Raw genomic sequence first — 24226 nt, forward strand, 5'->3', positions numbered from 1 at the left:
GCCCCAGTTTTTAAATGGAGAAAACAGCAAGTTTTTATGTTGCAAGGATCAATGGAGTATTCTCCTTCCTGAGTTTAGTTTTTCTCATAGGCTGCATGTGCATCTCTTTACACACATGCTCTGATGAAATGTGGCCTCTCACACAACCCAAGTGCACCACATATCTTTGTGTACCTATAGCACAGAAGTAGAGTGACTGCTTCACAGCAGTGCTTAGCATCTAAAGGGCATGCTGTGTCTAAGTGTGCCTGTTGGACTCAGGGAAGGTCTGGCCTGCTGGACTGGTTCTCTCATAAGGTGAAATATTAGATTATACTCAGTAAGCGTCATTCTTAGAATATACTTAAGGTGTTTGCTGTCTCCATCCCTGTCCACAGTACTTCATAACCCCGAGTACCACAGAGACGACATTTAGGGTCTAGAGGGAGGCTGGAGACATGATCACTACTCAGGCTTCTTATAAAAGACAGAGCCACACTGCTGAGAAACAGCTGCCAGGTGTTCTGATTAGGACTATTTATTTTATTTTATTTTATAAAGATAGGCTTTTGTAGCCCAAGCTGACCTCAAACTATGCATTGTCTCTGGCCTTGAACTACTCCCTGATCACGTTTCCACTTCCTGAGTGCTGGGATCGTAGACATATAACACCATGCCCAGTTCTGATTGGGACTGAATTATTAAGTGGATTTCATCCTCTTTCCTCTCTTTGAAATGGACACCAGTGAGAGTAAGCATAATTGCCCCAATAACTTCCCTGCTGTTGACACTTGGTGTTGTACATTGAGAAATTCTTTCTCGATAGGTTTTACTTTTACTCCATGTATTTTAGTAGAAAAAGGGACCAATGAAACTAAGGTGCTTGTACAGGTGTTCTGCTTTTAAAGTTAAGTCAATAGGCTATACACACTGAACAAGCCAAAATACTTACTTTTCATTTTCTACAAAATGGTTTATTTTGCTGTTTACTATGGAGAAGCTACAAATACATTTCATACGAAAACAAAGGACTGAACTTTGTAGCACTGTAAAACATAAATGGTCATGAGGAATTGAGAAGCCAGGAAAAGGAGCATGGCATCTAATTTGCTCATTTCCCATCATACCCCTTAAATGCCAAAGGCACTTGCCAAAATTTAAATCAGGGATTTTGGGATGTAAAATAATGACATATAACTAAGACATAACAACAATGCTTGAATTTTCTTATCACTAATATTTTACTAAATCCTCAGACATATGCAATTTACAGCTTTAATATGATTTTATTTCAAAATCTTTTCCAGTGAAAAGAAGCTAATTCAACACCGTAAAACCAGAATTTTTCTATACTCAATTATAACAAAAACATGTTTATCTCTAGGTAATCACCTACAACACTCATGTCACCTGTCAGTACACACTGGAAATCAGCTCTCACCAGAACGGTGTGACTTCTGGAGCACAGCCCCACCCTAGTCTGCCCTCCTCCCTTTGTCCAGCATCTGCCAGGGTATGCAATGCTGAGAGAAACAACAGGACATGGTCCTTGCTTCACAAGCTTACACTTATCCCAACTGGATTAGCAATGTTTTCTTTTCATCTGTACTTACTTTGTAAAATAAAACAAGAGCCAGAATAAGTGTGCACCCATTCCTTATTCTACTTGACATGAAAGTAAGTATCCGAGTAAGACTAACACCAGATTAAAGAGAAGACCTATCTGCATATGGTGGTGCCGTGTAGTTTCAGCTACTTTTGAGGCTAAGTTGGAAAGATCACTTGAGCCCAAGAATTCTTTCTTTGATCAAAAAGAAAAAGCCTGCGGGGCATGGTGGCACATACCTTTAATCCCAGCACTTAAGAGGCAGAGGCCGGTGGCTCTCTGTGAGTTTGAGGCCAGCTTGGGTCACATAGTCCCAAAAATAAGACACATAAAACAGGCTCAGATTCCATCAGTCTAAGGGAGGGTGGCATGTATGGACTAAGATGGCCCTTTGTTGCTCCTTCTAACCCATTGTCTTTACATTGTTCTATTGCAACTGCCTTCCCAAAACGTGTTTAGATTGACTTGTGTTCTTAGTGCCATTCACAGAAAAGTGAAACTGACTCTAATAACATTTTTATGTGAAAACAAAAAATTTGATTGATAGTATAGTTCTTAACTTAGTAACACTCTGACTCAATACGACTAATGACATTTATGTTCAACACTGAGAAGACTTCTTGCAGATTCTCTAATCATAAAGCATATACAAGACGTGAATACAAGTCTGTCTGGGCTACTGTGCTGACAAGGACACAGAACATGTGGAAGTGGCAAGGTGAGATATCAAGCTCTTTCCATGTCTGATCCTCACCCTGTGTATGTGTGTATCTACAAGGTACCCGCATGCTACCCAGAACACGTCGATTCTGCTATTAAAAGGCCAACAGTACTTTCTAACAGAGAGTCCTGGAATGAATTGTAGTGACAGTCATAGGATCCCCTGTACCTGACATGTATTACTCTTTCTCCATTTTAAACAATGTTCTGTCATCAATACTGGGCCTTCTTTGAATCTGTAAATTTCCCAATTTATAACATTTTGGGACAATTTCCAATGGGTTTTGTTAGGACAAAGGAACCAAAGGCCACAGGTGCCACTGAGTTGTGACCAGGAGGAAGGACCCGTTCATCACAAACTGCTGCAAGGGAAGAGGCTTCTGTTATGGACAAATCACAAGGGCGGGCGCACTTCAGGCACAGGAGTAGTGACCTGATTTCACTGGGCATCAACTAACATTAGCAAAGCTACTTGGATTTGTCTGTTGATCTTCATTGTTGTTAAATAATGATAGTTTTGATGGTGGTAAAACTTCATTTTTTCAAGTGCAGGATGATCTGAGCTGGATGAGAAAAAGAATGATTAAGGAGGGAATGAAGGCAGGCCTGGCATCAATTTGAACAACTATTTCCCTTCTGGTTTTTTGCTTGTTTGGTTTTTTGTTGTTTTGGTTTGGTTTGGTTTTTTGAGATAGCATCTTACTCCATCACCCAGGCTGGTCCAGAACATACCATGAAGCCCAGGATGGCTCAAAATCAAGGCAACCCTCCTGTTTTAGTGTTCAAAGAGTAGAACTTATGGGTGTGAGCCATTACCCTTGGCTCTCCTCAGCTTCTTATTCTAGGAACGCCCAGCCCATATTTCCAATATTTCACATAATGTCATAAACATGCCAGTCATTTTAAGGTTTCAGGATAATATAAATCAAAAAAGATAAAATAATAAATAAACGGAGTGAAGTCATCACTGCTACAAAATTCTCAGTCACATGCCAACAGGGTTTCTTCAGTAGCAATAAATTTAAATACAAACAACTATATATAGAAGCAGTTATGTAATCTAAAATTTTTATACTTTATGTTTAAAAAATAATTTAATAATTCTAATTTTTAAAATAACTGTTTCCTTAAAAGTGGCAAAAAGCACTGATAGTGAGTGAAACTAGACTTCTATACTAATCAATGGAAAGCTAATGAGTAGGAGTCTAGTTATACTCTAAACACAAGACACTGGGACCAGTTTGGCTGATGCAAGTAAAACATCCCACCCCTCAACTACCTGCTTCTGGGACTGAGAACACTACTCGACCCATCATTTTCAAAAGGATTTACCATCAGTTTAGATGCTGTGCATATGAACTGACTAACAGAATGAAGAGGCCAGAGTCAACTTTCCATAATATGCAAGTACTATAAAGTCAGAAGTTATATATAGACCCTGCAAGTGTCTAGGGCATCACTTCATCTGACTTCCATCTTTCAAATTTCTTTCCATTCTAAACATTCTTTTCTGCTAGTATTAACTACTACAGAATTAAACAAAGAAAAATCCAAATTCTTTTATACATTCTTAATTAAAATGATCACAGAAGTAGTATCTGTCATACAGGACCACTGTCCCCCCTCACATATTGACAATCCCTGCGAACTTTATTTCTAGGTTAAGATGTCCATGTGAAGAAGTTCCTGCAGTCTCCAATTTGATTATCATGCCCTTTCCTCTACACATCAGGAAGCATTTTCAGGTTGACTTGTTTAAACAACATGAAGGGGCTGGCACTCTTTACAATGAACACACCTTGTTATGACCCTGAGCATCTGTTACTGACAGTTTGCTACTCACTGACACTTGCTGTTTGGACACTTGACTGTGCAACATCTATGTCCCCAAAAGAACACACCGAGAGTGTCAGAGAAACGAGACAGTCAAAGCAGGAGACTATGCTAATTTCAGCTCTTCCAGCACAGGGTTTGTTAAAATTAAAAAGGGAAAACTATTAATAAATTAGACCAAGGAAAAAGTTACCTGCAGATTGCACTTATTTCAGAATTAGTCCCTTTTTATTGTAGCCTAACTGACAATAGACTGGACCAAGACTGGGCGCTATATATTGCTCATTTTCAAACACTCCAATGACATTCTCCAATATTTTTATTATCTCCAGTTTTATGGTACCATATTATGCATTTCACATTGTTTAAGTTTCCCATTTTCAAAATGCAAATACCAAAAAAATTACCATGTATTCCCTTATACAGTCAGAATAGGTTTACTGGAATGTTTTCAGGTAGAGCTGAAGGCAGAAACATTCACAACACTTAGCTTTTGTTAATCCATAAATGTAGAAATTGCCTGCAAAGCAACTGCAATATGAAAAAATGACATTTTTGCAAATACTGATGGGATGGTTATGAATCTCTTTCAGCAAAAGAGTCAGGAATCTACACAGGCTTCCTGACCATCAGCTTGACCCTTATGTTAATGTAATAATAAATGTTTTTAATGACACTAAAATACAAGTATGAATATTGTCACCAGTGTTTAACTATATATACATATAACAAACTGGCAAGTATCTAGTTTCAAATTAGATCCTTGGAATAAAGCAAAATAGAGTTATCTTTGCCTTAAAATTATTCAAAACACATTTTTGCTAGTTGGGAAGAAGATAATTGGATATTCTCAATGCTCCAATTTGAAGTGGTACTTGCCTTTTAGTCTCTTGATAAAGAAAATTTGAAAGTTATATACATAGGTTTCATTTAAATTATGCAGCAATCTTTAATTATTATTGTCCCAGATCTTGTTTAATGAGGATCTCTGTCACCAAATCAAGTACGGTTTTTCACAACTATAAGAACTGTAAGAGAAAAAAGTAAAACAAAAAAGAAAAAGAAAAGAATGCATCAAAATCATAACCGGATCACAGCTAGGTCAGAAGCACAATCCCTAAGTGACGGCCATCGTTAGAGAGGAGAAACTCAGGCCAAACCCTGATCTGAAATAACAGCTATGAAATAAGAGGAAATACAGAAACATCATAAAACCGTGTCTAACACTGGCCTCTTGAGCAAATAAACCATGGCAAAACAGTAGCCTGTAGCTTCTAAAATATTATTACAATATTTAATGATGTTGGAAAATAATGAATAAAATATTTATTGGAAAATATCTGATATGATCTTCGTTTTTGAAAGTCATGCTAACATACCAATAGGAAAAGACTAAAAGCATATACAATGTTACACTGACAGCAGCTATAGTAATATAGTGAGAGCCAAGTTGAATTTTATAGCCCTTTTTATTGGCATGGTGCCCACCATTTATGGTAGGTTCTTATTATCTGAGATAACTATATTCTACAAAGTTATCATGAATATTGATAACTCCTGAGCCACTAATCCTAGGGAAAATATAGACTTAAGTTCCCATGAATGTCTGGCTACTACACTTAAGTCAATAAATCAACACATAATCTTGTTTTATGTGTGTCTCGTTGAAAGACATATTGTTTAACAGATACCATTAATTAAAGATTATAACGAAGTCAAGGTTAGCAGCATTGTAGCTCATCCTGGAATAAGCCCACATACATATTTTCTGGGAAGGGTTATCACAGCTTTAGTAAAAGGGACAGCATTTTTAGATTATCCGTGAAGTCAGCAAAAATGTGGACCAAGCAGTCTATGAAAAGAACACTTGATTATTCAATGAAAGCTGAACTAAGAAGGCCCGGCTGGAGACCTATGATTGGGTCAAGGGAGTCAAAATTCTTCTCGTTCTGAATGACCATGGAAGTAACATGATTAATATGGGGGGTTACAAATACACTTCAACTAGTAAACAAATTCAAACAACAACCCAGGTAATGAGATTGGATTATAGATTTTTGTAACACTTTTTAAGTTTAAAAAATATCCTTAAAAATTTTTCAAATTTCTAGTTCTTCAAAAAACTCTGTAAATATAAGTAAAGGAATCTCGAAGAAAGGTACTTAAAAAATGACCTGACTTTGAAAAAAAAAATCATCTGGAGAAATAAACTGGGTTTGTATCCTGAACACAGCAGTAAACAGAAAATTGTATTTTGGTCCTAAATATAACAGATACCAGCTTTAGCCTTAAACAGATAGCTGGGTCCTGTGCTGTGACTGGGGTGTGGCTGAGGAGCAGGAGAGGGAGTACCCTTTGAGAATATAGACTCCCCACAGAAATTTTATACATGCAAATTCACATAGAACTTTAGACATTTAAAGCAGTTTTCACAGACTGAGAGATTCTAGGTAAAGGTTCCCTCCTTATTTAAGGCATATGTCATTATCCAATGCTCACATTACATACACCAGGTCAACTTAAATGAAAAGGAATTTAAATGATTTTAAAATTAAAACCCTAGCCAGAGGCCAGTCTGGGCTACACAGTGGCATTTGGGACAGCCTAGGCTACATAGTGAGACTATGTCTCTGAAAAAAAAAAATCAAGACCATATCAAACCCTATGCCTTACAAAACAAAATATCCCAACGAACAATGATCCAATAAATACTTACTGATAATCATTAGCAAAAGGATAGCTGCAGCCAAAGCCATGATGGCTTTTATCTATAATACACAAAAAGACAAATGGAAGATTTGACTTGTTAATAAAAACAAGACTCTCTGGTCTACCAACTATTTACTGTGCTATAGTACCTCATCAATAAACAGGCATACTCTGGGCCATTTCCAATTTGATGCTTCCCGAAAGAACTTGACGGCTGTTTTGCATTCTTGTGTAAATAATCAAAGTGCCCCCAAATGCACGGCTTTGCTTTGGTGGATGTTACCATCTAAAGCTGTACTGCACAGTAGCAGCCACAATCGAAGCCTTCTCAGAGCTGCGCCTACTCCTAACATGACACACAAAAACTGTACTTTTAGCAATTATGATCAGGACTGGATAAAAACACAGGCCACGTATTTTACATACAATGGTCCTGTCTTATGTGGGGAGTTATGTGGCCTTGCTCCATGAATGCCTTAAACCATGGATCATACCAAATCCTCTATGTGTGGTTTTCCCCTAAAGGCATATCTATATAATACATTGATAAAGTAAACAGAGTAAACTAATAACCAACAATAAAATGGAACACATGTATAATAAGGTAAAATGAATTTGGTTTTTCTCTTCCAAGAGCCAAGATAAACTTAGGTTTCTCTAACCACAGCTCACTGTAGATAAGCAACAACATGAAAAGCAAAACATGGATAGGGGACAGATATCTACATGGCAGCAGGCTTCACAGCAGTTTTCTCCAAGTACATAAGAATAGTTTTCTTACCATATTTTCTTCACAGTAATTTTACCCCTTCATGATGTTTTAATCTCCATCTATACTTTAGATTCTTTATGAATAACAACACTTAAGTAACCTAAGAGTATTGTGTCAGTTTTAAAATAGAAAGAAAAGCTTTAAGATCATTTTTCAGGGGGGCTGGGGAGATGGATCAGAGGTTAAGAGCACTGGCTACTCTTCCAGTGGCCCTGAGTTCAATTCCTAGTAACCACATGGTGGCTCTCAATCATCTGTAAGGAGATCTGGTGTCTTCTTCTGACCTGCAGGCATATATGCAGATAGAACACTACACATAATCAACAAATCTTTTAAAAAAATCATTTCTCAGTCAGCTGCTTGACATTTTAAGTTCATGTTATCTTTCTATATAAAATTGTCACAATCATTTTTTCTTAAATGCATACATTATAGAAACTAATTTCATTTCTGTGATGAATCAAAAACCTTGCTTTCATCAAACATTTTTATATAATTAAAAACTTATGACTTTAACCAGGTATTGGTGGCACATGCCTTTAATCTCAGCACTGGGAGGCAGGGGCAGGCGGATCTCTGTGAGTTAGAGGCCAGCCTGGTCTACAGAGAGAGTTCCAGGACATCCTACAAAACAATACAGAGAAACCCTGTCTCAAAAAACCAAAACCAAAACCAAAACGAACCAAACAAAACCCCCTTATGACTTTAATCTCAACATTTAGGAGGCAGAGGCAAGCGGATCTCTGTGAGTTCAAGGCTATCAATCTATTTTTAAGGGAGGGGGTACTCAAAAGATCAATATTGGTAGTAGACAAATAAAAATATTAGATAAAGTGTGAAGTCCAGTGTGAGGCTCCACAGCTTCAGAAGGGCTGTTCTAACTGTGTAATTACATGGACAGTCACTGAGAGATACTGGGTAACTATATGGACGTCACTGAGATATACTGGGTAATTTCAATGTGTGACTTTTTACTTCCAAAATTTTTATAATAAGGTTATCAAAAGTTAAAAAATCAGTATTTTCAATATTATAAAAGAGATGTTTCATTCTAATGACAATCATAAATAGAAATAGCATGAAATATTTTAAAAATAGAATGACATTACAGCTATGACACCAACAAAGTGACCCAAGATATATATAAAGAGCTTTGCAATGTGATATAAAAGCCTATGTCTGTAATTATGATAACTTAAAAATTTAAACATAATCTTGAACCTGGGCTTATATCATACTAAAAGAACTTTAATCCTTTATTTAACCTGAGAATATTTTTTAAACTATATGGAATTTAATAGTAGCATTCCTACCTTTCCCAAAACACCTATTAATTTGTCCTATTAATATAAAGTTAACTAGGCTTAACAAAATTTATATGGAAATACCAACAAAAAATTAAAAACACCATACTGAATAGAGTTTTCTTCCTTGGTTTCCAATTTGGGGCAAGAAGTATCTAAAGCCATCATACCCATCCCAGGCCCCAAGATCCCTCATAATCAATTGTAACCTATTAGCACCCTACAACCTTTTCAGCCACTGGCAAACTCTGATGTCTTTAATTTCCATCTTCTCCATAACAGCCTTCCTACATCACTACCATGAAAGTCAATCCAGAAAGTGGGAGGCATGGGACCGTCCCAGATAAACAGGAGCACAATGTGGCACTAGTAGTGTATGATGAGAGAGAAGAAATATAAGCCTTAGAAAACGAAGTGGAAAGTACTTGCTACCTTAACTCGTCTTCATTAGGCCATAGACAATGCGGCTCATTGTGTGCTCGATGCTATAGTGGTCTGCAGGGTTATCTGGGTCTGAGTCTGTTGAAAACCACAGTACTGGGTATTTTTAACTCTTTAAAAACATTAGAGGAAGAGGAGGCAAAGAAGAAATGATAGAAAGTACAAAGTTTGTTCTCTGAAGAAAATATGGCAAATTCAGGTTTAAAAGATTATCACTGAACCCTAAAGTGAGGGTTTAAAAACAATGAGCCCGCCAGGCGGTGGTGGCACATGCCATTAATCCCAGCACCTGGGAGGCAGAGGCAGGTGATCCCAGTGAGTTTGAGGCCAGCTTGGTCTACAAAGCAGTTCCAGAACATCCAGGAATATTATACAGAGAGACCCTGTCTCAAAAACCAAAAACCAAAACTAAACAAACAAAAAACAAAACCCCAAAAACAAAAAACTCCAATGAGCCACCTATGTTTAAGGATCTTGGCAAAACATACCTAGACTTGAAGAAAAAAAGAAAGATTTGCTCTCATCACATGATATTTGCTATACTTGATTTAAGAGGGAAATTTATTTCTTCAGGATATAGTGTACAGTAATTCCATTTGTCCTTATTAAATTTTTTTTATTTCACTGAAATAATGAAGGAATAAATGAGACTTTTTCCCTAATCTTTTTGTTAAAGTTTCTGTCATACAAACTGATTCTGTTTTTTCCCCTAGGGGAAAAATCATACTTCTCTCTAGTCTCGAGGAGTCCTATCATGGAGAGAAACACGAGGCATCCTTTCTGACACTGCTTGGTTCCTTTAGTAACTCTTCTTGTTCCAGGTTGAGGAAATTTCTCAATAAGCAAGGCAATCACAGCGTTTGTCCTCACAGAGCTCACAGACTGTCCGTCCCTTGTCCTCACACCTTCCTCTCCCCTCCACCGTCTCGTTTACTTACTTTGCACCCACGCCACCACATTTGCCTTCGGAGTTGTTTGGATCTGTTGCTGAAAGCGGTTGCATTATCCGATAAGCTTTCTATGTCACACAAAGGGTAGAGAAAAGGATTAAATGACACAACAGGATTCTTTTATCTAATCACACAAATATTAAAAAAAAAAACATCAATTTCTCCTTCTTAAAATCCCCCCCCCCACAATTCTGTTAGTCTACATTGAAAAAAAAAAAGCAAAACACAATGGAAGGTCACTTTGTTCAACTAATCCCACCCCCATCCCCCACTCAAGATTTCAAGAACCCTTCCTATAGCCTCAATGCTTACATACACAAACTTCTTAATTCTGGTAAGAAAATAGGGTTTAAACGTAAGAATAGTAGGGGAATGCAAGACAGACACTCAGGTTGATGACCTGAGTTTGATACACAGGGACCCACAGCATGGAAGGAGAGAGCCAAGACCCCAGTCTCCCCATGTTCATCATTGTGTGTTCCACCACGTGCACACGCACACAAATTACTGTAATAAGTTTTTACAATAGCAGCGGCGGGGGGTTGTTGCTCATGGGCTGATGCCTATTAGTACACATTAGATCCCAGCACTAGAAACAAAAATACTTTGGCACAACTCTAAGAAAAATTGCACACAGAGAAAATTCAATTTTTAGAAAAAAAAAGATAGAATAAGCAATCAAGCAAGTTTCTGGTCAGGCAAGTCTACCAAGAATGAATCTGGCATGCAGCCACTCACCATTCATAAAGCATGAATGGCTAATATGTGCCAAAAACCATTACAGGCTCAAAGGCTAACAGTCTGTAAACAAAAGTTGCTAAGTTTCCAGGGAAAGCCTAAGTCATCATTCAAACAATATTTGAGGTTCAGGTATGTGCTAGGAATCATTATAGACACAGAGACTAACACCTGTCAGTGAAGACAGATTCATACAACTACCAGAGAAGACATTAAAAATATTAGGTAAGTTTGAAAGGAGTACCTAATATTAGATTTTAACATCTTGATATCATAAAAAACACAAAGAGTATGAACATAACAGTAAGACCATTCAAATGAATGGCCAGAAACTAAGCCATTCTTAAGAATTGAATGTTAACTTCCTAGCCCACGATTCCTAAACATCAGTGAGACAAATGGAAGGTATGTATTAGCTACACACATATTCATAATATCAAGAAATACACAAAATGGGAAGTGGTTGTACCTGATTTGTCCTGCAGTTCATCTAGTCTCTCTCCTCTTTCAATTACCTTTGTAATATTTTCTTGCATTACATCAATAACTTCATCCACCTGATTCTGAACACTAGTTTGAAAAGAGATAAAATTTATTCTTCTTTTAGAAATATCCACACTTTTAGAACTTTTACTAGATAACAAATTCTCAGAGAACTGTGGTTTGCCATTCAACTATAAAATTAGGCAATGTTTTTCCATTTGTTGGCCTGAGTACTTGGGTAGTTAAGGATAAAGGCTATACACTAAAGTAATATTTAACTGAAAGCATATTTTTAGTCTTGATTCTATATTGAATGTATCTCATAAGCAAATCAAGCAGGGACAGAATGCTCAGTGCCTTTTCTAATCAAACTTCAGCTATTCAGTGAAAACTGAAACAAACTTAAGAATTAGTCAAATGGTCCTCAACTACCTACTGTCACTTAGGAGTTACCTCCAAAGTTAAAAACACAGAAATGCTTGAGTGTCTAGTATTCCAGTGATACTCTAACCACAGATAAGAACCTATCCCAAATTACTTTATATATAAGCCTTGACAATGAAACATCTGACTATATGATCTCTGTGTCACACTACTCAACATTGCTATTGTTGCTCAAAACCAGCTACAGATAATATGGAAACAAATGTAGCCTGCATTCTAATAAAAAATAAAAACCCAACGAGTTTGTTTATTAAAAAACCAACAGCCAGATCTGGCTCACAGGCTGTAGTCTGATAGCCCTGGTCCACAGAGAACTATGACAATCAATTAAATGAATGAGTATCTAGGAACTTACTGCTTAATTTTATCATTTCTAGGCCCAAATCTTGGTCCAGATGGTCCCCGTCTGAAAATAAAATACCCAGTATATGTCAGCAATGACAATATCAGATAAATATCAAAACAAGAAACATGCCTCTCTGTGCAATCAAGCTGGATTCTAAATATGGATCATCATTAATCATATGGAGCTGCATTGTATAGGAGCTGACAGAAATGGATGCTACATAATCATGTATCTACTTCACAGTATATACTGTTGGCCATAATCTAATTCTTCTGAGTGATAAAACTTCCTGAGAAAGTAGAGTACATAATCCTAACCTTTAGTGATACTATCCTCTATACACATTAAACTCTGAAATGTCATATCAACTCAACTGTCACTGACTATGAATACCTTTGTGGTCAATTCTAGAACTAAAAACCACAACTTACATTGAATTTATTCAAAACATTAAAAATTTGAAGTATATTTTTAAATACCTTAATTTTTAGACATGGAACTTTCTAAACAAAGGGGAAAACACATTTATAAGAAAACACGCTTAGAGGAAAAAAATTAAACCGTTGATTAAAACAGTATCATTTGTAAGTGTGACAATATCAGCCTGCCTTAGCTTCTATAAGCTTTTCCCTCTCAGTCTTCAGAGTTCCAACTAAGTACTGCAGTTCTGGACCAGCATTTATCCCAAATGACAAGTCAAAGTACTCTGTTTCATATTCTGGACCAGATAACTATGAATGAGTTCAGAGACAAGCATGAAAAAGCAGTGATTAAATAAGCATGCCACAGATGAGATAGTTACCTAAAAATCATTAGGATTAAAACATTCCAAAAGCTGGGTGTTGTGGCTCACGCCTTTAATACTAGCACTCAGAGGCAGAGGCAGGTGGATCTATGTGAATTTGAGGCCAGCCTGTAAAGAAGTGAGTTCTAGGATAGCCAGGGTTACACAGACAAAACCAAAAAACCCCAAAACAACAACAAAACCAAACAAACAAACAAAAAACCCCAAAAGGCAACATACAATCTACTATATAGTGACATTATTTCTTCAGTATAGTACTTATGACATAAGAAATATGGGATAAAATGAAGGAGAGGGAGACAGAAAGGTAGGGAAAGAATAAGAAAGAGTGACAGACAGACGAACAGATACACAGTGGCACACATCTCCAATCCCAGCATTTAGGAAACAAAGGCAAGGCGATGGTGGAGTCTGAGGCTAGCCTGGGATACAGAGTGAGACCCTGTTGGAAGGATGGGACCTAGGGAAGATAAAAACTAGATTTCAGTTCAACAAAAGCTTTAGGCATGGATGGCCACTTGAGAAGAGAGACATCAGTGGGCATCAGCCTTTACACCTAGGGATTACCCAAGAGAAATGAAGGCACGTGTTCTCACAAACATCTGCACACAAGCATTCACAACAGTTCTGTTTCAGTAAAAAATGAGAAACCACTAAATATCCACACACGCGGGAATGGATAAATGGATTGCAGTATATTCACACAATGGAAAACCACTCAGAAAAACAAACAACCTACTGATTCTCAGATGAATTTCAAAATAAGCAGGTTAAGCAAATGAAGTCAGTATAAAAATAAAAAAGATGGGGGCCATGCCATATGGCTTCGCTTATATAAAACTCTAAGAAATAGAAAGCACAGTGACAGAAAGCAGATCTGTGGAAACCTATAGCCAGGGAGAGCAACAGCTTACAAATAAGTTCAAAGAAAGTTATAGGGACAGAGTTGAGTTCCTTCTTTATTTAGATGATATTATAGAGATTTATTTTAGTATACGTCAAAACCCACAATGAACATTTTAACTATGTGCACTTTCTTGTATGCTAATTACAATTGAAAAAATATTAACTTACAGAAAAAAGTCCTCTTCTTCATCTGAATCATCTTCCAAAAGATTTCTCTGTCAAGAAAATGAAAAAGACTTGAGTTTTCTGATGCAGAGGAATTACAAAATGTCAGGGAAGAGAAAAGAAACAAGTTCTAGGCTGCTGATATTTTTAAACAAGCTTCCTCCTGGGCAGCTAGAATATCTGGGACTGTCTGCTGACCTTCCAGGGAAAATGCATTCAGTTTCAGAGTCCTGTTCCAGAGTCCTGTCACTGGCGTGGCAGTCACTCCCTTCCCTCCATGCTCTCTACTGGCAGCCCTCAACTGGGGAGTTCAATGGCTACCCCAGAAGGAGTAAGGGGGGTGACATTAGAGCTGAGCAAAGGCTCTCCTAGACACCTAGTCCAGAAATAGCCCAATACACATGCTAATTTCCAACAAACCTAACTACAGTTTCACATTTCCAAACACAAAGTCTTCCTTGAAATGAAGACGGTGCTACATTCTCCCTAAAAGGAGAACATGAGGTCCTAAAAGGTTAAAGTCATGTAAAATCCAGACCTTTAGACACAAATAATATATCATATTTTGTAGGCAGAGTAATGGTGTCCCAAAGATGTCCATGTCCCAGTAATCAAACCCATACTCTTGTCAACTTCTGAGGTGAAAGAGACTTGGTTGGCAATGTCAGTAAGGAGTATGAAGGTCCTTACTGATTATTCAGTTGAGTCCCAACTAAGGACAACAGTTTTTCAAAAGAAAAGAGGGAGGTGAAGGCAGAGGAAGGGAATGAACCAGGAAAGGCAGGTAGCTTCTAGCAGCCTGGAAGAGCAAAAAGCAATTTCTCCCTAAGAAAATAGGAAACAGCAGAGCTGTGGTGCTTTAACTCTGCGGTAATTCATTTCTACAGAAAGGGGAAACGGATCACCGATGAATTTTTCTGAGGACACTGCTTGAGGAATTAGACCAGCCAAAAAGAGAATCAAATTAGAACAAAGTCTTAGGATACAGATAGACATGATCAAAGAATCTAATCAAATGTACAGCCAAATTTGAATATGATGGGGGCTGGGGAGATGGCTCGGTAGGTGAGTTACTTCATAAGCACAGGACCTGAGGTGGGTTCTCAGCATCCATGTGAAAAAGCCAGGTGTGGCATTATGCACTGGACCCAACACTGGGGTATGAAACAGGAGGAGCCTACCCAGTCAGCAAGTACCAGGGTCAGTGAGAGACCATGTCTCAAAAACCAGGTGTAGAGTAACTGAGGGAAAGATCCATAAACACACACAGACACAGACACACACACAGAGGATGATAATATCAGTGTGAACAGTAAGTTAATAAGAAGCATAACATAAAAAGAGTCTCTAAGAGAGACTGAGCGTGGGAGCATGAAGTGAGGAAGTAAAAGTATATTAATGTGCTCATCTTGGTGAGGAGTGAAAGCAGGAAAGGGAAGAAAAAAGTAAACTAGTGAAGGTGAATAATTTTTGGTGTGTTGACAACAGAGATTTAAATATCATTCCTAAAATATTTAATTAATATTTAAAAACAGAGGGAAGAAGAAGGGAATAAATTCACCAGAGTGCCTCAGGGTCCCAGGGCAAGGTAAGAGATGAGGAAAAATGATCAATCTGGCAAAAGTGTGAGGGGAAATAAAAGAAAGGCATGTATGTATGACAGTCATTTATTCGTGTAAAATAACTAATATATAACATATACTACAGAGTAAAAACGAAATACTGTTCATTAACAAATACTTGTTAATACTGAGTATTTCATATGTGCTAGGTATTAAAGTAAACACCAAACATGAGCTGTGACATGGTCTCAGCTCTCAAAGAAAAAAGTGATCCTAAGAAAAATGTCATGTAGAATATTCAAACAATGATGGGGCAGAAAGTGACATGGTGACTTCATGAGACTTAGGCTGTCATAGAAAATCATTCTGAAGAGATGAAATTTAAGTATAAGTTCAAATGATAACAAAGACCCAGACAAATATTAGAGACAGAGCACTCACTGCCCACAGGAAAATGGAGAGCACAGAAAAATTCCAACAGTATTACTTATCATAACAAGTGAGTGACCCTACTAAAAACAAAATCATGTATGACTGGAGGTTCACAAACTCCAGGGAGTATTTATTTGTTTTCAAGAGATTCACCTAAAAAAAAAACACCACCAAATATAGAAAAAGTGGGGTGTGGAGAAAAGACATACTGGTAAACTTAAGAATATTAGTAGTTTAAAGACAAACCTTAAAGCACCACAATAAATAACCAAATAAAACTTTTTGTGTGACAATCATAAAAAGCACCCATCTACCAAGAAGACTTAACAACAAGAAAGACTTAACAATGCTCAATGTTCATATACTGATAGCATGGTTTGAAATATACAAAACAATGATTATATCAAATTAGAAGCCCAGTGAGGTATACCTTGCTTTAAAGATAAGTAGACATAGAGAGTTCATCTCAGTTGTCCACTGAAAAACACACACAGCAATACTTGCTGATCAGATATGTGTGTTAGGGAAACAATATAAAGATTTATAGCAGGATACAGTAAGATACCATGCTCACCCAGAAGGCAGAGTGTGAGTGGGATAAGGGTGTGCTTATACACCACTGCTAGAAATTTAAAGCTGTACACCCTCTTTGGAAAACAAGTCTGAGACCACCCCAAAAGGTTGGATGTAGTTACTATAAAACCTAGTAACTCTGCTGCTAGATAGATACCCTCCAAAATGGAAACGGGGTTCAGCCATTAAAAGGTAGCTTCATAACCTAAAATATAAGAATGAAAATGTACATTCAAACAATGTATATGTTAGTATTCATTCAGCAGTATTCAGAACAGCTGAACTAAGGGGTGTGATATAGCAGGCATCCCAAAAAGTCCATCAGCTAATGGATAGATAACTAAATATGACACACCCAATGACAGAATATTACTCAGCAATAAAAGGGGAAATAAAAGAAATATACAGTGGAAAAAAGAAAGCATCTTTAACAAATGGTGCTGGCATAACTGGATGCTGGCATGTAGAAGAATGCGGATCGATCCATCCATGTCTATTGCCATGCACAAAACTTAAGTCCAAATGGATCAAAGAACTCAACATAAATCCAGCCACACTGAACCTCTTAGAAGAGAAAGTGGATGGTACCCTTGAACAAATTGGTACAGGAGACAGCTTCCTGAATATAACACCAGCAGCACAGACAGTGAAGTCAACAATTAATAAATGGGACCTCCTGAAACTGAGAAGCTTCTGTAAGGCAAAGGACACAGTCAGCAAGACAAAAAGGCAGCCGACAGAATGAGGAAAAGTATTCAGTAATCACACATCTGACAGAGGGTTGATCTCCAAAATTTACAAAGAACTCAATAAGCAAGTCCCCAGAACACCAAAGGATCCAATTAAAAAGTGGGCTGCAGAACTAAAGAGAATTCTCAATAGAGGAGTCTAAAATGGCTGAGAGGCACTTGAGAAAGTGCTCAACATCCGTAGCCATTGAGGAAATGCAAATCAAAAGAACTCTGAGATACCATCTTACTCCTGTCAGAATGGCTAAAATCAAAAATGACAATTTATGCTGGAAAGGTTGTGGTGAAAGGGGAACACTCCTCCACTGCTGGTGGGAGTGCCAACTCGTACAGCCACTTTGGAAATCAGTATGGAGATTCCTCAGAAAAATGGGAATAAACCTACCACAAGACCTAGCAACTCCACTCTTAGGCATATATCCAAAAGATTCACATTCACAAAACAAGGACATCTGTTCCACTATGTTCATAGCAGCATTATTTGTAATAGCCAGAGCCTGGAAGCAGCCTAGATGCCCCTCAACCGAAGAGTGGAGAGAAAATGTGGTACATTTACACAATGGAGTACTATTCAGCAGAAAAAAAAAAAAACAATGGAATCCTGAAATTTGCAGGCAAATGGATGGCACTAGAAGAAACCATCCTGAGTGAGGTAACGCAGTCACAAAAAGAGAAACATGGCATGTATTCTCTCATATATGGATTTTAGACATAGATCTGGGGAGTGCCAGCCTTCAATCCCATGACCAGGGTCTGGGAAACAGAACCTTCATTCAATGGCTGATGGAAGCAGAGACAGACTCCCACAGCTAAACATTGAGCTAAACTCAAGGAATCCAGTGACAGAGAGGGAGGACTGATGAGCAAAGGGGTTAAGACTGGGCTGGTTTAACCCTCAGAAACAGCTGACCCGACAAGGGTTAGCTCTTGAATCCCAGACAGATGGCTGGGAATCCAGCATGGGACTGATCAAGACCCCCTGAATGTGGGTGTCAGTAAGGAGGCCTAGGTAATCTATTGGGCCTAGGGTAGCAGATCAGTATTTATCCCGGGTATACAAATGAATTTTGGGTGCCCATCCAACAATGAGAGAGGCACTTTCATCCTGGACTCCCAGGGGAGGGTCTAGGCCTTGCCCTGGATGAAATGACAGACTATGGACACCCCCATGGAGGTACCCTCCCTGGGGAAATGAGGGGATAATGGGGGGACTGGGGGGAGGGCACGGGAGGAGGGGAGGGAAAGGGAGAGGGGCAATCTTGTTTCTAATTTAAATTTAAATTTAAAAATAAAAATTAAAAAGAAAGAAAGAAAGAAAGGAACAGAAAGGGGCTGGTCGGATGGGGAAGGAGTTAAGAACACTTTCTGACCTTCCAAAGGAGCCACACTTGATTCCTAGTACCCACATGATGGTTCATAATCATCTGTAACTGCAGGGTCAGAAGGTCTAAAGCCCTCTTTTGGCCTTCTCAGGCACTGCACACATGGTACAAAGACATACATGTAAGCAAAACACCCACATACGTAAAATAAAAAATGGAAAAATATTTAGAGAAAAAGGATTATGAAGTACTAGAACTACAAAACTGACAATTCTGAGAACATTATGAGCCGTTCACAAGATATATATCATATGATTTCATTTACATAAAATGTTCAGAACAAGTCAGACTTTAGAGATTTAGCTGTCTGTGACTGAGGAAATGAAGGGGGTGTGGATGACTGATGAAGAACACAGGGCTTCCTTCAGGGTATAGATACGCCCTAAAACTGACTACGGTAGTAGCTGCCAGCATCCACTCAACTATATGCATCTAATTTAAATGTTTAAATGGCCATAAACCTAAAATTACTACACTGATCTTCTATCTTTCTACCTAGGAACTGATCCTAAAGACATTCTCTGACTTACCTGGTTTGATGATAAGTCTTAAGACCACCATTCCAAAAGGTTTCTGCCCCATATCCAGCAGAAAGAACACAGAGGCCAAGAAGTAGGGAAACAGTTTTCTCTTCCTCCCCTTTTTTCTCTACTGTTATATCACACCCTTCCATCCAAATCACAATTCTACAAAGTTGCCCGTGTTTCATTAAATGTCAACATAAAAACAAGCCAATTCACCCTCCTTTTTGGGTCCTCAATCTAAAGGCTCTAATGTCATGTAAAATAAAACCACTATCAGATAAATCTGTTCCACTTTTCCTTTGTTAACCTTTCTTTTGTAATGAGGCATCAGCCAAGACCCGTTAAGGTGAACAGGAAAAGGGTCAGCCCTTTTCTGTTCCACACATTCCAGATGTCCTTCTATCATTTACAAGCGATGCAATTTACATTGGATTTCTTTAAAGCTTAAGCTTCTAAACTTACCCTCTCACTTTTCACAGACCCAGTGACATCATCATCATTTAGGTGTCTCTTGAACTTGGGAGGCATGCTTTCTGCTCACAAGCACTTTCTATTTCCCACTGAGTAAGAATTTGCCACCTTAAGGAGAAAACACATTTCATCATGTGAGAAACTTTGAGGTAGAAGCAAAAGTGCCGAAGACTATACAAGGCCCTGTATGACAGAGTCTCTTCACTTTAACTATCTACCCTGACTTGCTCCATTCCGCTGACTACAGTCTATATGCTAAGTCTTAGCTTGCAAGAAATAGCTAAAACCATAATAAAAACCAATGTTATTCTCCTAAGGAAACATGTAGTGAAAATGGGTAAAATGTCAAAAAGGGAGAAAATGGAAACAGTCCCTAAATACTGAGCAAGCTTTGACTTTTAACTTGGGAGTCAGAAAACAGTGGCATACTTCTAGTCGCTGCACTTTGAATCAGTTGCTTAAGCATTGATTTGGTTCCTCATCTGTAAAGTAGTGATTTCCAGGATTCTGCAAGAAGTTAGGTGGTCACATGATAGATAACACATGCAAAAACATTCATAAGTTATGGTCCACTGGTGCTCCATGAGAGTGGCTAATTTGTAAGTATTAGTGTGACATTGAGGTAATAACAATTCTATATTGATATACATGTGCATATTTATTAACTCACAAAGTACATATATACATATATATTTACATTTGTGTATATGTATGTATTCTCTCTAGTCTTCCTCTTGTTTCCTGACATATAGATCCTAAAAGCCCCATACACGAGTGATAAATGCGCATTTTTGTGCTAATGAGATTGACAGATGTCTGACAGTCTATAAATAGTGTCAGAATGGAGGCTATTCACTGAGAAAACCAAGTCAGGATTACAAGGTTGGGCTCATTCAGTCCACACCACCCCAACCAGAGAAGGTAGAAGTAATCCCCAACAACTGCTGTTATAATTTAGTATTTCCATAAATGAAGTTTCCATAAAAACCCAAGAGGTCAGGACCCCAGATAGACGTGAGTCATAAACACATGGACTTTTCTAGAAGGTACACACCTGGAGGGGCCAGGAAAGTTCTGGGCTCCTTCTCCTATACCTTCCCATCTACACCATCTGATAATTCATCTGCACCTTTCCTAATAGGCTTCATAATAAGCTGGCAAACTTAAGTAAAGTGTCTCTCTGAATTCTGTGGGCCACTCTAGCAAATTAATTGAGATCAACAAAGAGACTGCGGCCATCTCAATTTACAGCCAATTAGAAGCACAGGTCTAACAACTTGGGGCTCAGACCTGAAGTGGGGGACATATGTGGTTATCTCCTTGTAGATAGTGGTAGAAACAAACTAAGAGAACTTTCAGCTGGCCTCTGCTGAAGAATGTCCTGCAAAATGGTTTGTTTCTGAGGGAAAACTCCCTCACATCCTGGATTCACAAACATTTTCTGAGAGAAAATGGAATTTTTCATATATAAAAACAAGGCAATTAAACAAAGCTGGTTTTCTTTGCTGCAGAACATGCACTGTGATTTTTCCAGGAAATGTTTGAGTATGCAACATAATCAAAAATTTCTAGAGAACTAGTTAGGCACATACAACTTTTCAGTATTGTGAAGCAGATGATGGCTGACTAAAAATTCATAAAAGCCCAAGTTGTTTAGCATGTGCTGAACACACACATGGATATGCAGTAACACAGAAACATTTTTAGAATTCAGTGTTTTACATGCATTTTCTTTTTTTATTCTTGATACTTCTTTCAAGCAAGGGTTGAGAAAATGTAGTAAGACAAACAACAGTGTTATATCACTCCACTCAAACTGATCGGTGACTATACATTATCACTTTAGCATTTATTTACTTAGTTGTCATCATGTTACACAACTCTGTTCTAGAAAGATATACTTTATTATAACAACCTACCATCTTCTACCAAAAGAACCCTTGAAGATCTTTAAATTATTTAGATATTAGTTTAATTGATCAATGGTAAGCACTAAGAGAAACCCAAATCAAAGTACTATCAGTAAAGTCAGCTTCCTGTCATTTGTTTTCAAACCACTTGTAACATTAAATTACTACCCTTGCCTGAGTGACAGCCCACGGTTCTTTACTCCGCCTTATTTCTGTTAGATATATCTAACCCAATTTATTCCTTACATCTTAATTTCAGAACAAATTTCATGCAGGAGTATTACAGAGTGCACTGAAAAAATTGACAAAGCAAGAATTGAAGAAAATGAACTTTTAATTGTATCTGGACTTCCTATGTTAAACCTTGACAGCACAAAGAAACAACTCACTGATAAGAACAGATTAAATCCAGATCTTAGCCAACAGGGAAAGAAGTGATCAAACGAACTACATAACCTTTCTATAAGATATAACATTAAGCCTTAATAAAGTGTAAACCCCTTATTCAAGTTCTTAAATCCAAGTTATCAATTTGAAGAAGGAAGCAAACTCAGGTCACTAGCAAAACAGCAGACAGATAAATGAGCTACTCTTGACAAACTACCAGCAACTAATATTTGTAGGGCAGAAAAAGTAGCAGAAATAAACTGTGCTCGGAAATTAGAATTGACTATATTCTGCCTACAGTTCCTCTGCCAAAAATAGTGTCAGTTAAAGCATCTACGTAGAAAAGCCATCCTTGATGTCTGTCCATGTCAGGGTTCACTGGTGTCAACAGCGCAGGACTCTGACGTGTACTTCCTCACTAGCTTAAATCTGACATACGTATCTTTTGTAGTACGTTCTCTTGTTGTTTTACACGTAACAAACTTCTAACCTGTTGTTTATTCTATGTTGGCTTTTTTACTTTACAAAACCCCCCGTGTGTTTCATTTCACAACATGCTCAAATCTGGCTGGCACAGGCTTCCCTTTTCTCAGCCTCCATTCCCTGTCTGGTTCTTCCTCATTTCTCATCTCATCTGCAGTCTTTGGTTGGTGGCAGTTCCACGCAAATCGTTTGATTTCAATGGACTCAAGACTGGAAATCTGACTCGCAAAACCTGTTCCGTGTAAGGGTTCACCTCCACCCTCGGGTCATTCTGAACGCAGCGGGGTTGCGTTCTGTCCTGGACCCCTGCGGAAAGAGCCCAGGCAGCCTCCGGGCTGGTTCCACGGTTCTCTTTCCCGCCTCCGTACCAGGCCCAGCACCCCGACATCTGCTCGGAACTCAGGCCCCCCACTCCCGATGCAGGCGCCCCCTCGAAACAGCTCTTTCCGGGGACGGCAACTCGGTCCCAAAGCTCCTCGGCCGCCCCAGCCGCACCCCCGTCCTCGCGCCCCTTCCTCACGGCACCCCGGGCCCCAGGCTTCCCCACTCGCGACCCGGCCCTCGCGCAGGCCAGCTCCCAGCCCCAGCGGACGTTGGGGGCGCCGGGCAGGGGCGTCGCCTGGCTTCCTTCCTCCCTAGGCGCGCCGGGCGGGATACCTGAGGCTCCGGAGGAGCTCCGGGCAGCAATCCCTGCTGGCTGCGCAGGGCGGGCGGGGGGAGGGAACGGGAAGCTGAGGAAGGAGGGCGGGAGGGGGAAGACCGAGGGCGCAGAGCCGGCACCGCTCCGTGATGCTGCAGCGCCCCCGCGCATCGAGCGACTCGGCGCTCAGCAGCCTGGCGCTGGGCGGAGGGGGCGGGCTCAGACCTGGGGAATCGAGCCGCTCGGCACTCCCAGGCCTGGAGCGGTCTCATGGGGGGGGGGGGGGGTCCAGGTAACGAAGATCGAGCCACTCGGCGCTCCGCGTCTTGTTGCTAGGCGGACGGGACTAGTTCAAGCAATGGAGACACCGAGCTGGTCGATCAATCCGGCCATTCTTTAACCTAGGAGCATCCCCAGTAGCGGTGACGTTCAGATCCAATGGAAGGGCGCGTGGATCGTACGTGGGATGAGTAGGGAACGTTGAGGAGAAGTCTCAAAGCGGGACGCTGAAGGGATGACTGAGATGTCGGTCAGTTAGAAGTTCTGCTTTGCTGGCGGTCTGAGGGAGCCGAGTAGAAATGGAAATGCCTAAGGCATTTTCTGATGGAAGAGCTGTTTGATGCCCTTTTCAGAATTAGGCTTGAGGATCGTTGGTAAGGGTTAGTCAGTTTTCTGTGGTTGTAGCCTAAAATATCAGGATCCAGACACCGGCTTTGGGTGGGAAATTAACCCTTGCACTGCCATTCTACCTATATATTCATCTCCTTTCCATCCTCTGCTTGGCGTATTTGTTTAAGCCTGCAAATCTGACGTCGCTCGATTTAGTCCAAAAACTTTTGTATTTTGAATTTCGTATTTACTTTCCCTTGTTAGTCATTCTTTTCCCTACGTGGCTTTTAAACTTAATAGTAA

The 24226-nt window shown here is 39.1% G+C and overlaps 1 protein-coding gene across 3 annotated transcripts; it reads right to left on the bottom strand.

Annotated features, from left to right (window-relative positions):
• Positions 1 to 931: 931 nt before the first annotated feature.
• Vamp4 (vesicle associated membrane protein 4) lies at positions 932 to 23488 on the bottom strand. 3 transcript variants are annotated; one of them, XR_005873856.1, is made up of 9 exons: positions 23332 to 23488; positions 19886 to 20002; positions 14205 to 14251; positions 12335 to 12385; positions 11522 to 11622; positions 10303 to 10382; positions 6855 to 6906; positions 5018 to 5166; positions 932 to 2868 (listed from the first exon to the last, which is right to left on the bottom strand). XR_005873856.1 is itself a non-coding variant. In XM_005071351.4 (8 exons), exons 2-8 carry the CDS (start codon positions 19949 to 19951, stop codon positions 5138 to 5140), a joined length of 426 nt encoding a protein of 141 aa, XP_005071408.1. In that variant the 5' UTR covers positions 19952 to 20002; positions 23332 to 23488; the 3' UTR covers positions 4440 to 5137. The 3 variants fall into 3 exon arrangements, 2 of the variants coding, with proteins under 2 accessions (XP_021083563.1, XP_005071408.1); XM_005071351.4 differs by lacking the exon at positions 932 to 2868 and having other exon boundaries at positions 4440 to 5166; XM_021227904.2 differs by lacking the exons at positions 5018 to 5166; positions 6855 to 6906.
• Positions 23489 to 24226: the final 738 nt, after the last annotated feature.

The sequence above is a fragment of the Mesocricetus auratus genome, unplaced genomic scaffold (assembly GCF_017639785.1).
Source record: "Mesocricetus auratus isolate SY011 unplaced genomic scaffold, BCM_Maur_2.0 Super-Scaffold_100676, whole genome shotgun sequence".
Taxonomy (NCBI): domain Eukaryota; kingdom Metazoa; phylum Chordata; class Mammalia; order Rodentia; family Cricetidae; genus Mesocricetus; species Mesocricetus auratus.

Excerpts from the sequence above, each read along its gene's own strand:
- Vamp4 (XM_005071351.4), bottom strand. The coding sequence starts at position 19,951 with ATGCCTCCCAAGTTCAAGAGACACCTAAATGATGATGATGTCACTGGG. Across the intron at positions 12,386-14,204 it reads GAAGAAGAGGACTTTTTTCT|ACGGGGACCATCTGGACCAA; the intron begins GTAAGTTAATAT and ends TTTTATTTTCAG. Across the intron at positions 11,623-12,334 it reads AGAAATGATAAAATTAAGCA|TGTTCAGAATCAGGTGGATG; the intron begins GTAAGTTCCTAG and ends TTTTCAAACTAG.